The 14,347-nt window shown below is 40.8% G+C and overlaps 1 protein-coding gene across 1 annotated transcript; it reads right to left on the bottom strand.

The window, feature by feature from the left end:
* Positions 1-1,533: 1,533 nt before the first annotated feature.
* Positions 1,534-2,693, bottom strand: LOC137241677 (cathepsin F-like). Its single transcript, XM_067769168.1, has one exon. It carries the CDS (start codon positions 2,551-2,553, stop codon positions 1,534-1,536), a length of 1,020 nt encoding a protein of 339 aa, XP_067625269.1. The 5' UTR covers positions 2,554-2,693.
* Between the last annotated feature and the right edge of the window lie 11,654 nt (positions 2,694-14,347).

Below are 14,347 nucleotides of genomic sequence, written 5' to 3'. Positions count from 1 at the left end.
GTGTGGACATTCCCTACAAAAAATTTGGTCACAAACTTACCCACGCCCATGTACATATGACTATGAATATAAACTATGACCGTAAAATGACTAGTCAACTGACGGGGAATGACGAGAGCGTTTTGGCAGGGTGATAGCTGGTGAATGAGATTGGCCTTTATTCGCTGTCTGGGAACACTCTTTGTGTTGATTTGGGCCATGTTGTGTGAGAAACACAAATTGTGGTGTGTTTGTTTTACCACGAGTGGCCTGCCACCACACGGGAAGGTTCGCAATTTAGCTGAAAAGGTGTAAAAGACTGCCTGAGCAGTTGCCTTTCCACCATTCAACATTATTTTCGACGTGTATTGTCGATAATGTTGAGATCCGTGGAATTAAGTATTTTAAATCTCGACCAAATGAATGATTGATCGAGATATGTAATGCGCGACATGTGTGGCGTGTAGCCCGTGTAGCGCACATGAGGCCTAATGTCGGCATTGCCATGCATTCACAGTCTGAAATGAAGTGTAGAAATTTGACATTTGCTACACTTTTTCATTTCCTGAATGGGAAAAAAAATTTCATTGATTTTACATGCGGTGGTGAGTATGGAAGCTCGTGTTTGTAATCTTTTTATTAATCAAATTTTCTCTTCTTTTCCAGGTAACTTAATATGAAATTCGTTTAACAAAAACAACACATTGATATGGTTGTCCGCAAAGATTTGCAGTTGCATTTTAATTTCCAAAAATGAAGTAAAATGTAATATTCTGAACTTAAAATTTCAATCGCGAGACAACGATAAACTACCAAGAAAAATAAAATTACGGACGACGTACAATTACAACGCTATATTATTTTAATTTGCAAACATGCTTTCCACGATATTTTCTGCTCCCATTTGTGCATAGAGTGGCGAAGTTTATGTTGGAGTTTTCATTTACCATCGTTTAAACTACGCTTTGAAGGCACATCACAAAATACCTATCCTGCAAAGTGTAGCATCGTGAGCTAACACAGTGTTGGCTAAATATGCCGAATGTGTAAGTCACTTTGAATCACAAGTTGACCTATTCACATAGTGAAGACTTGATGCATTATATATGAGAGTCGTCTCATCTTAGGTGCATTACAAACAACACAGTCTCCGAGGTCGGGGTGAACGATTGGAATTACTCGTAAATAAAACTGAAAACCTAAGCAATAATTCCGGTGCATTCCGTACAGTTTCATGCAACTTGGCACGACAAATGTTCTGGAAGAAGTTGTGCGTTTATATAGTAGTAGCGCTTTATCGTCTATGTGATCATAAGTATATTCTGTGGTGGCCTAGCATGGAAAAATTGTGTTGCGAAGTGAAGTCGAAAAGGTGGCGAATACAGAATTAATTATTCGACTTGAATTGATGAATCAACCGATAGTATACATATATGTAAATGCGTATGTACGCTTCTATTTGTGTGGTAAGTTTAATTGTTAGTATATTCCATAGTATTAGTCGCTTTTCATACGCCTTATATTTTGCGTGGCGCTAAAGATTTTTATTTTTTTTTATTTTTTAAAATTGTGAACAACATGTACAACGTTATGATTTGGGTATGAGGCGAATAGTGTATCACTAGTTGGTCCAGTAGTGGTTGCAGAATCAGTGGTATCACAATCAAGCAATTCCTGCTCAGAATATTCCTCCAATTTACCAGTCTTTACCGCATGCAAACCCTCTACGTTGCCTGTAACACTGAAAGCCCAACACGAACCGCAAACGCCTTGATTTTTCACCTTTGGGATTACACCTTTCTCACGCCAATCAAATTCCTTTGGCAGCGCTACATTAGGAATGACGGCAGGTATATTTTTGCTTACTGCACCCTGTGGACGTGGCAATAAACCGGTGCGTTGTTTATATTCGGTGCTAGTAAGATCAGCAAATTCGGTTATGCCATATTTGGCGCTACCCATCTCATTACGAATCAACTCTTTTATGGTTTGCAAATTTTGTTTGAAAATTCTCAAACGCATTTGATGTTCCAATACAGTGTGATATTGACGATTATATTTTATTTGGAAGTTACTAAATAAATGTTCACTTTTGTCCAAGCTATGATGATTGCGTTTCTTGTGTGTCTTCTTTTCCAACTGCTCTACCGAACGACTATGACGACGCTTTACCAATTCCTTAGTCGGACACTTGAAAGTGACTTCAATGCCATTAGGCAGCCATGGCTGTGACCAGATTTTGATGTTCCAACGTTCCTTAGCATCAGTCTCATCAATGAGCTCAGCATCAATTTTAGTTAAACTGCCCGAAACGACTTGCGTAGTGGCTGAGTAAATTTTCGAAATTCTGTAATTTGGACCCTCACCAGCCGCTAATTTATCGAGTGAAGCTTGCAGACGTTCTTCGGCATCTTTACTTTCAAGTTTGCTTATACCACCAGGTAGGTTATCGTTACTACGCTTAGAACGGGTATGAATCTCCGTTTCCACAGCGCTGGATTCCTCAGCAGCTAAATGCACAGCCAGGAGCGACAGCACAAAACCTGCTACCGCGGCACCGACTGCGAGACGCATTTTTCGTTTCTGTGTTGGTAGTTGCCAAAGGGCAATAGGAGCAATTGCCCAAGCGCAACTTCGACTAAAAAATTAATTTGGTTTAGTTCTTCAGCAACAAGTTTCACTTAATTTTCGTTTTTCAATTGATAACGTTTTAATTTTTTACTTCACAACTAACACAAATTGGTACAACACACAAAAGCAAACCAGACGGAATCTTTAGCGGTATATTCTTCTGTATCTATTGTGCTTTCTGTTTGCCGTAAAGGCGTATCTAGTTCCAACCCCTTCGATGGTTTTGCGAGGTAGGATCGGAATAAAATCATTGCAATGCTCCACCAGCTGTTGCGATGCCACTACTCAAATTCTCACTTCCACCGCCACTGTTATTGTTAACTACTTGGCCCCCTTTTATGCTTTGCAGTGGGCCAGCTGATATGGTGCGGCTTGAATGTGTTTTCCTTTCTGTACTAACAGCGTTTAGTTGATTGTTTTTATTGAACATTGACAGAGATGACTTTTCGAAATACTTATCTACATTTTCTTCATCTTCAGCATGAACACCTAATCTATCGATTTTCATTAAGCCGTTTTATTTTTTTTTTTTCTATAAACAGAAATATCTGCAAGGATTTGGTTGCAAACAGAGATGTAGTGATAGTGGACTAGGGAAGCAACATGAAACAATCGTTCGCCTAAGCGCCGTTTTTTAGTGAAGGTTTTAATAAGCTTTAAGTTAAACATATTTGTATCATACCACTTCGACAGTTGTGTACAGTTGTATGTTGTGAATTATTACCTCAGGCAATTTAGAATGCATGTTATATCGAAAAATGCACATTGCTGTGCACAACTATTTAATATGTAACAATGCTAATACTATAGTAATGTTCAAAGGAGTTATACTGATAAACTTGAAAAACAGAAAGTTCAGTGTGGACCTGAGGGGCACTATTCAATTGGTGAGTTGTCTTGCGTCCTAAGGTCACACGAGTTTGTTCTGGGGCAGATGGGTTTCCCCAGGCGATGGGCCTCGTTGAGTAGAGAGGATAAATTTTAATCAGATAAGTTGCGAAGCATAGCGAATAAAAACAATTTTCAAGATCGCGGGTTCGAATCGAGCTCAAGGCCTAACAATAATTTTTTATCATTATTATTGTTATGATAGATTTTTTCTTAATTAAGAATTATTAGTCAATAGAATATGCCTACTGATATATTTTTTATACTTAAATTGGTGAGAGGCACTCTTAAAAATACGAATTTTAGTACATTCAAGTGTACCTACTTTGAAAAAGATATGTAGACACTATGTAGTCATAGTGAATTTGATTTTAGTAGACATTTACCAAACTTTTATTATTTTTAAAATAAATGCAGCCAAAATTGCTAATTAAAATCTTTAAATGAGTTGTCCTTCTTGGAAATTGCTTTAAGAATTAATTTTTTTTTTTTTTTGACCCTTTAAAATCCAATTTCTAGAACTCTTGCTTAGGGAATTCCTTGCAGATGCGAATAAAGTTCTGTAAAAGTTCAAGCTTGTTCTGAGACTGAATGACCCTTAAAAGGAGTAACTATTTTTTGTGAAACAATGGGTACCTCCTCTCATGCGCTTAATGTGTAGTGCTGTGTGAGGTTACCATTAGAGGAACTGTGTTTCAAATATACGTGAATATTTGTATGTATATGGATGTCGGGACAGTGCATCAGTTGCACTTAGTTGTTGGGTTCTGTTGTCCACGTGCCTTGGCCGAATGCATATGCAATCTGTGGTAGACGTGGGTCTGCGTTAGGGCTCTGGTGTCCTCGCTCGGGGGAGCAAGTGAATTCGGGTTGACAATTTGAAATATAATAGGCCGAGGGCCTTTATGTTCTGTGGCAGATATCGGATCTGCATTAGGATTCCGTTGGCCTCGTTCGGGGTGAACGAGAGCGGGGTTAATTTTATTTAAGGGGGTTTGTTATAACTGGTGGGAGTTACAAGTCTCACTCACCCTCACTGGAGGGTGGTAGTAGGACCAATAAATTCAAAGACATACGCCGACAAATTAGGCACATCCACTAATAGATCAGGTAACTCGTCTGCCAGATCTGTAAAGACCTGTGTGAATGTTTGTGGTTCACATGCTTTAGTAGGTATTAGATGTAGATACTCGGAAAGAATGTATGTTAGCAGTGGTTTTTTTCCTTTTTAATATTTGAACATGCATTCAAGGCAACTTGATGCTATCGAAACGTGTTTTTACTCCGTCTGTTTTTGATAAGGTTGTCAGTTCACTGGTTGAAATTCCACTAGATTTATAAGTTGGGCGGCTCACGACGTAGACTCATTAGTTTGATATTTCGTGAAGTGGAAGACAATAGAAAGGATTTCTAATTGGATGCCGCAGATTCTTCTGCCTCATCGCGATTGTAGGGCAAGATGATGAGTTTTACCAAGGGTCGGGTTATCTGGCCTGTCATCGTCATGATATCGACCACTCTGACGCGATCGTCAGGTCCTGGGTGTAATTTGACCACCCTTCCGAGTCTCCATTCACTTGGAGACAAATTATCCTCCTTTATTACGACCAAGTTCCCGATTTTTAGGTTTGTTTTGGGAAATCTCCATTTGTTTCTTTTCTGCAGTTCAGTGAGGTATTCCGATTTCCACCTCTTGCAGAAGGAGTGATGTAGGGATTTTAATTTTTGCCATCGATTTATGATTGAGGCAGAGTTTTCGCTGGCGTCAGGTTCTGGTGGAGATAAGAGATGTCCTCCTACCAGAAAGTGACCTGGGGTTAGTGGCTCCAGGTCTGATGCATTGTTTGACGCAGGGCTCAATGGTCGGGAGTTGAGGCAGGCTTCGATCCTGCATAGCAAAGTCGCAAACTCCTCAAAGGTGAATTTGCAACTTGAAGCGATTTTTGTGAAGTGGCTTTTAAAACTTTTCACTCCCGCCTCCCACAGTCCCCCCATGTGAGGAGCTGATGCGGGAATGAAGTGCCACGATATGGATTGATGGGAGTACTTGGATAGGGTGTTATCGCGGGCATTTTGTAGGAATTCCTTCATTTCCGCTTTAAGTGCTCTAGAAGCCCCGACAAAATTCGTGCCATTGTCGGAAAACATTTTACTAGGGCAGCCTCTTCGCGATACGAACCTCGCAAATGCTGCTAAAAATGATTGGGTGCTGAGGTCGGGGGTGGGTTCCAGGTGAATCGCTTTCGTTGCAAAGCAAACGAACAAGCACACATACCCCTTCGACACTCTACAACCTCGCCCTCGAAAGTTCTTTATATCGAAGGGTCCCGCAAAATCAACTCCTGTGTTTGTGAATGCCCGTGAGTACGTAGTTCTCTCCTTGGGTAAAATTCCCATTAGCTGGGTTTGAACACGTTTTCGGTAAATCGTGCATTCCTTGCAATTGTGGATTGTCGATTTTATCATGTTCTTGACCCGTGGTATCCAATACTGCGTACGGATGAGGCGTAGCATAAGTTGGTTTTCCCCATGGAGTGAGATCCTATGGGTAAACTTTACAATAAGACGCGACAACTGGCAATTATACGGCAAAATGACTGGATGTCGCTCGTTGTACGGGATATCTTCGGAAGCTTCGAGGCGGCCGACTGCCCTCATAACCCCCCTTTCATCTAAGAATGGGTTCTGTGGTAGTACCTCGCTCTTTGCTCCTATAAGTTTTTTAGATTTTAAAGCTGAATACTCCTCCCCATAATGCCTCTTTTGATAAATAATAGTAAGACGTTGGGTCGTTGCTTTTATTTCGCTTGACGAAATTGAGCAAGACTTTGACTGAAATGAGGCTCTTATTTTTGGGTTAGTTCTTTGAAAGAATCTCCAGACGTAGGATAGTACTTTCAAAGCTCTCGAGAGGTCAGAAAATCTTGTGAGGATATCAGAGTCTGTATCTACTATTGATGAGTGTACCTGGACCCGCTTTCCTTCTGACGTGGTGGTATATTCTGTTTCTTGGGTAGGCCAATTTGAACTATCTTCATGAAGCCAAGAAGGGCCCTCCCACCACAGGGCTTTGTTGATAAGATCTTCAGCGGGTATACCTCTACTTGCGAGATCTGCCGGGTTTGTTGCCGAGTCGACATGAAGCCAGTTTTCTCTCCCTACTTTGTCGATTATTTTTGTCACCCTATGGGCAACGAAAGTAGACCACGAGCATGGGGGCTTGCGAATCCATGCAAGGACGATTGTCGAATCCGTCCATAGATAGGTGGTAGGGTTGTTAAAATTAAGATTTTTCGCGACTGACTGCACTATTTCTGCTAGCAGGACTGCACCACATAGTTCAAGGCGGGGCAGAGATATAGTCTTCACCGGGGCTACCCGGGTTTTTGCGTAGAGCAGATTTACGAACACATGATTATCAACTTGTACCCTCAGGTATATTGCGGCTGCGCATGCTTTCTCGGAAGCATCGCAGAAGCCATGTAGTTCGCTGCTCGCTACCGGGGAAAACTGTACCCAACGTGGTATACGAATGCTTTCAATATATCTGTAGCTTTCTAAAAAATCATGCCATCTATCTAATATCGCGGGAGACACGGCTTCGTCCCAGCCCGTGCCTTCCAGCCAAATACCTTGCATAATGATCTTCGAGGTAATAATAAATGGCCCTAGCCAACCTAGTGGATCAAATAATTTTGCTATAGCAGATAATATTGTTCTCTTTGTGAACACGACTTGGTTATCGATGGGTTTCGCAGAAAAATAGAAATAGTCAGAGTGGGCATTCCACCTGATCCCTAACGCTTTAACCATGCTAGCATCTTCAAAATTTAAAAAATTTTCGTTTAATAAATGCGATCTTGGAATACCTTCCAGTAGTTGGTCGCAATTTGAAGTCCACTTCCTGAGGGAGAAGCCGGCTGATTGTAATGCCGCTTGGATTTCGTCCCTTGCCTTCTTGGCGGTGGCAATGGTGTGTCCGCCCGCTAAAACGTCGTCGACATACATAAACTGTCGTAGGATGTCCGATGCGATGGGATAGGTTTCCTCTACGTCCTCTGCTAGTTGAAGAAGGGTCCTTATGGCCAGGTAGGGCGCGCAGTTTACTCCGAAGGTCACCGTCTTCAATTCGTATATGCTGATGGGTTCGCTGGTGGATGACCTGAAGACGATGCGTTGATACCTGGTGTCGCTGGGCTCTAGCAATATCTGCCGGTACATCTTTTCGATGTCACTGTTGAATACGTATCGGAACAATCTCCAACGAAGTATGAGAATTGTTAGATCACTCTGAAGGACTGGGCCTGAATGAGGGACATCATTTAAGCTGACTCCATTAGCACTGGGAGAGGAGGCGTTAAAAACAACTCTCACTTTAGTGGTGGTGCTTTCTTCCTTAATTACTGCGTGATGGGGTAAAAAATAGGTATCGCATGTATCTGCCGGAACATGCTCTTCTACTCGTGCCATATGAGCTAACGTTTCATATTCTGATACGACTCGGTTATATTCCGTCTGCAATTCGGGATTTTTCGCTAACCGGGTTTCATTTCTGAAAATTTGTGAGCACGCGCTCTTTAGCGACGGTCCTAAGGAGATACCCTTTTTAAAATCCTGCTTAAAAGGCAACGACACGATATATTTGCCATCCTCATTTCTTTTGGTGGTTTTTTGATACAACTCCTCGCAGTAATTTTCGTCTTTGGTATAAATATGGTTTTTGGGAATGTCTTCCAGCTCCCAAAATGACGCTATTTGTTTGTCCAGCGATACCTCATTAAAGAACGACACACACCTGCCGGCTGGGCTGGCCGTTTCCGTTTGGCCAGTTAATATCCAGCGAAATACTGTTTCCTGCGCAAGGAGGGTGCCTAAAACATTTTTTCGTATACCGCCTAGCATTATCTGTGCGTAAATATCCCCACCCAGAATAAGATCTACTTGTTCATTTACAAAGAACCTCCGATCTGCTAGCACCAAGTCCGGGAAAACTTGGTGTGTCATGGGGTCAATTTGACAGGTTGGCAGATTGCCGGTGAGCTGGGCTAAAACCAATGCTGTAGTGTGTATGCGTACATTCGGGTTTATTGATGACCGCAACTGAATGAAGCATGCCTCTTTCACTTGGGCTGACACCGTGTTGTTTATCCCTGACACTTGTGCATTTAGCTTCCGACAGGGCAAATTTATCCTTCTCTTAAGTCGTTCCGAAATGAACGAGCACTCTGAGCCGGAGTCTATTAGGGCGCGGGCCGAAAAGTGTTCATTGTTATAAAATATATTGACTTGCGCAGTGCCTAATAGAACCCCTTTGCTTGTATTCGCGAAACAGGAATTGAAGTTGGTTGGTTGATTATTTGCCGTGGTAAACTGACGTTGGGCCTGAGACTGTGCCGAAGTAGATGGTCTTTGATCTAACTGTGCTTGTTGGGTTGTGGTTGGTCTTGCACTCGTGCCCGCATTTTGTTGAATATGCAGGAGTGTATGATGCCTGAGATGGCAAATGCTACAATTAAAGGAGCACGTACATTTGGATACTGTGTGTTTCGCTCAGAGGCAATTCAGACACCCCCTACTGTCTTTTATAAACGCCACTCTGTCTACGACAGAGAGCCGTTGGAAGCTTTGGCATTGTGACAGCTTGTGGTTATTTTTCTTACAGCATCTGCAAGTGTTTCTAGCTACAATTGCTTGGTAGGCGCCTACTTTCTTTTGAGACGAATCATTATTATGTTTGGGTGGTGGTTGTTTGGGAGCTTTGGTGCTTTTGCTACCTGTTAATCCCGAGACTGTTTCCAAGGTCTGGAACCTATTCGATAAAAATTTATCCATATCTTCCCATTTTGATATTTCAGTTTTATTCTCTATGGTCTGTTCCCATAAAGCTAGCGTGCTTTCGGGTAGTTTGGTGGAGCATAGATATGTGAATATCGCATCCCAATTGCTTATCTCAATTTGATGAGCTTTTAGAGCTGAGATGAAGTTATTTATTTCCTGCTGAAGTGTTTTAATCGCGGTGCCACACTCACTTTCTACGCTTTCAAGATTGAATAATATTTTTAATTGGGTATTGACGAGAATTCGTTTATTCTCATATCTTTCCCCTAAATTCTTCCACGCTGTGTCAAACCCATCGTTTGTAAGGGGGCATTTTTTAACTATATCCCTTGCCTCACCCTGCGTTTTTTGGTTGAGGTGAAATAACTTCTCAACTGGAGTGAGGCGCTTATTCCGTATGTATATTGCCGTGAACATGTCACGGAACGTTGGCCAGGAGAGGTAGTCACCTTTGAATACATCCGTATCGCACGGGGGTAGTCGCATGCTGTGTTCTGGATCAGGTGTCCCTTCTCCCTCCTTATCGCGTTTAGTTAGCTTTGCTATTAATTCAGCCATGGTCGAACTGCCGCGTACATATGCGGCATACGTCGCCTGGTATTTCGGCTTGGCCTGCGCTAACACCTTTTTCTCTGCCGTTTCAGAGTACAAGAGATCCTCATAAGCTAACTTTGCCTTTCTCCAATTATTCTTTAACTCTTCTTGGTGAATGGCTAGAGTATATTTTGTGTGTTCAGCTTGAGGTCTGTCGTTGAATTCAGCCTCAAACTGTGCCACCTCGTCAGCTGCTTTAATGAATTTCTCCATATCGTTTGATATTTAGCAGAGAAGAACTATTATGCAGGGCCTAATTAGCAAATTCGAGTTTGATGCTCAGAAGCAAAGGGAAGGGTTTCAATAAACTAACACCACCACTCAAAAACAAATTTTCACGCAAAAGAAAAATTTTGGAATGACCTCTTTATGATCTTTTTAAAATTTATTATAAATAAATATATATGTATATATATGCAATAAAGTGTTATTTAAGCTCAAAATATGTTTAATGATTTATAAACGCGATGGTTGCAAGAACCGAAAGTGCAGTGCAGTGGAACGTTTTAAGGAAAGTTACTAAGATTTTATGCCACTGACTGCTAGCCTTAGGCTGTGTCCAATACCTCTTACCACGGGTGGGGGAGAGTATCGGATAGACAAAAGGCTTTGTAATAACACTGTTTATTCAGTAAATTTCAATCACCGCATGTGATTTATATGAAAAGAAAAAATATTTTTTACACTTTTCGTTTGTGTCACTTTTTTAGCAAATCTTTTATCACCGCATGTGATTTAAATGAAAAAACTTAAACACTTTTTTATTTATGTCACTTTTAATTTGAGCACATACCTTTTAACCAAACGCTTTGAAGTGATTTGATGAAATTCTTCAGTGATGAGCTGTGAACTCTGACGCTGTACAAATTCCGTTGTTGTCCGGAATGGCTGTGTACTCAACGATTAAAAACGTGATGAATATTGTGGTTTTGGTTAGTGGACTGTATTTCCTCTAGGCTTGCTTCCCTTACTGGCGCTGATGGACCATGAAAACTTGAGCTGGCGGCTTCCAGATTAGTTTCTCTAAACTTGAGCTGGCGGCTTCCAGATTAGTTTCTCTCAGGGGGGTTAGAAATAAAAGGCAATGATTAATATTAAAAATTACACTAGTATTTTATTTCAAAGGATGTGCAATAGAAAAAATGAGAACTAGAGTTTAAAAAGCAAACATGCAATTGCTTCAGTTTTACCTTTTAATATATGCGGGGACTCTGCGTTCTGGCTGTGTGATGTTTTATGTAGTTTTTGAACTTACGGCTTCAACACGTTCGCGCGTGCGTATACGATAGCTGCTTCAATCCAAGTGAAAGAGTTTCCTTTCCACGCATTCCGTTTACCCCCAAAGCTAAGAGGCCTTTGGCGGGGTAACTTAACGAAACGTCACTTTTTCTTTTAGTATAAGTGCTAACGGCCGTAACAAATAAGCGGTTTTGTATTAGATTGCATTAGGGTGGCCGACCCTTAATTTTCCTTTGGGGTTAGCCTGCTGGCCTAAACACCTTTTTAAAATACTCTTTAAAACCTTCCATTTGAAAACCATGTCATACAAACACATTCCAGGGTTACCATAAGTTCATTTTTGTACATGGTGATTTTCCCTTATTTTGTCTCCAAAGCTCTCAGCTGAGTATGTAATGTTCGGTTTCACCCGAACTTAGCCTTCCTTACTTGTTACAATATGCTTTTGATAGAGTATTTCACAGAGCTCTATTGGCAAAATTACAAAAACAGGGTTTTCATTCCGCATATTGCGGTGGATATATTCCTATTTATATAACAGAGTGAATTTTGTTGTCATTGATACTGTAAGGTCATCACCACACGTAGCAACCTCAGGTTTGCCTCAGTATCCTAGGTCCTCTTTTTTATTCTATTTATAACAGACGTAAGCGGTTGTTTCAAGTAGTGCAGTTACATATCTCTTGCTTGCACTCAATGCCAACAAGTGTTACTGCGTAACGTACTCAAAATTATATAATAAGTTGAATTCAAGTTATTACGGCAGTGATATGTCTTATCATCTTTCATTCGCATAACATGGCCTAGCCAGCGCAGCCGCTGCGCTTTAATTCGCTGGACTATGTTGATGTCTGCGTAGAGCCGTACAGCTCTTCGTTAAATCTTCTTCGGTACTCGCCATCGCCAACGCGTAGAGGTCCATAAATCTTTCAAGGAACTTTTCTCTCGAACACTCCCAGAGCTGCTTCAGCTAATGTTGTCATGGTCAATGCTTCCGCACCATATAGCAGGACGGGTACGATGAGTGACTTTAGAGTATGATTTTAGTTTGCCGAGAGAGGACTTTACTTTTCAATTGCCTACCTAGTCCAAAGTAGCATTCATTGGCAAGAGTTATTCTTCTCTGGATTTCAGATGTTGTTGTTGTTAGTGTTGATACTTATAGAATACGGAATAATAGAACACGATTTTTTACACTTAACATAAAGCCAAAACGCTTTAGGTTTCGTTTTGATATCAGTTTCGAATTTCTGTACATCAGTTTTATGTAGCTCCCTACTCATGAATATCTATGGGAAGAAGAGCCCGAAGACCTAATTTTTTTATAAAACTTGTTTCTTACGTTTTTTTAATTTCTTTGAATCTTTAGTATACATTTGAATTTTATAAGATCTTTTTTATTCATAGGAATAATGCTCTCGCAGATGCTGTTAACTTCAAATTTAAAAATGTCAAAACAGTCATGTAAAGATAGTCCATAGAAAAGACAATCCCACTATCAAGAGGACATTTAAGAGTTTACAGAATAAAGATGTAATCATTAAAACAAAAACTAGTAAAATGGTTATCTTCACAAATAGAGTTAAGATTATAAAATTGCAAGTTAAATACAAGTGGAACATGGTGTTGATTTGCAGCCGACAAAGGGTCCAGGCACTTATTCAATGAAAAATTAATATTATCGGTAATAAATATAAGATCCAAAATTTGTAAGAGTCTGCTAATGGAACTATTAACCTGGACAAGATTATGACTAAGCGAAGCTATTAATATTATTAGAAAACAAAGAAAAACTATCATCGAATATATTCCAGCTTACATTACACAAGTTCAAATCACCAAGAATACAGTAATTACTTTTAAAACGCTTAGTAACTAAATCCAAAATGTTATCAATACATGATTTATAAAGACCATCAATACTAGACGGTGGAATATACGATGCACAGATTAGAAATTGAGAGCTGTCGCAAATTGACACGCACAGATTTGATCTAAGAGCGAGTCCCCATTTGCCAAGGAACCAAAGAACAGCGATATTTCGTAGAAACTGCAAAGAGCACACCTCCACCTCTTGACGTCTTGGTTTTCACGAAGTCTCTCTCCTCCCTAAAAACATTACATTATGATCGAAGAATTCACAAAGAAGAATTCAATAAGAACCACAATATCATAGTCCCAACGGGAGCTGAAATCGGAGAGTACTTAAGATTTTGTTCTTAAACCAGACACGTTATGGAAATATATTTTTAATGCCTCATTACGCATTATGACCGAAGACTGTGTCGTTATAGGTTGAGTGGTGACACCAGCTCCTTGCAAAAAAACTGGAAGGGACGAAGTTTCACATTCGCAGCCCAAATATCCGCATTTAACATCTTCTCATAGCACCAATCTTCAACACCTAATTTAAAGTTAACTTTTTTGAGATCACCTTCATTGAATGCATTACATATTGTCGGCAAAAGCGCTCGCGCATTTTTTCGCATCCGACAGCACTTTATCGCCAAAGGCGATGTCGATTTTGTCATTGTGCTTAGTCGGACGGTGCTTTACGGTGGACCAAAGCTTACCCACACCGGCAGAGAGGGTACAATCCTTTAAATGCTCCTCGCTAAGGCGAAGACTACGGGGCGCCCTTAGGCGTGAACAGCAAGGAGCCACAAAAGTTTTATAAAAGTTACAAGGACGTCGGGTTTTGGGGTCTTGTCCAGAACATCCTGTCCGATGCAACCATCCTTTGCATGTGACATACTAACAAGAGTGTGACCGTCCTAAAAATATTCTTTTCCGGCATACGCAGCAAAACCATTTCTCTTGACCGGAGCTAGGTACAGGTCCCGGATTGGGCTCGATACTTTACCGGAGCAGGACAATATGGCGCAATCCCCCTGCAAGGATCTACTGGGAGGATGGCAATTTGTGGGAGGGATGCAAAAAAACAAAATAAGGTTACATTGAAATGACAGCCCTTGTTCGGGAAAAATCCCGAGTCGCTCCGGTACATAGAACCGACTGCCTTGGGAAGGGTTTTTTTCTCTCTCATCCCCTATTGCTTGAGTACCTTGTTCCAGGTCTGCAATCAAGTGGATAGGAGAAAATGGTTTCTTTGATATTGGCAGTGAAAACTTTTTCCCCATTGATAACAACCAACGGCTTTCTGGGGGTACAATTATAT

Source organism: Eurosta solidaginis, chromosome 2 (genome assembly GCF_040869045.1).
Source record: "Eurosta solidaginis isolate ZX-2024a chromosome 2, ASM4086904v1, whole genome shotgun sequence".
Lineage (NCBI taxonomy): Eukaryota > Metazoa > Arthropoda > Insecta > Diptera > Tephritidae > Eurosta > Eurosta solidaginis.
This window is presented reverse-complemented; position numbering and strand designations above follow the sequence as displayed.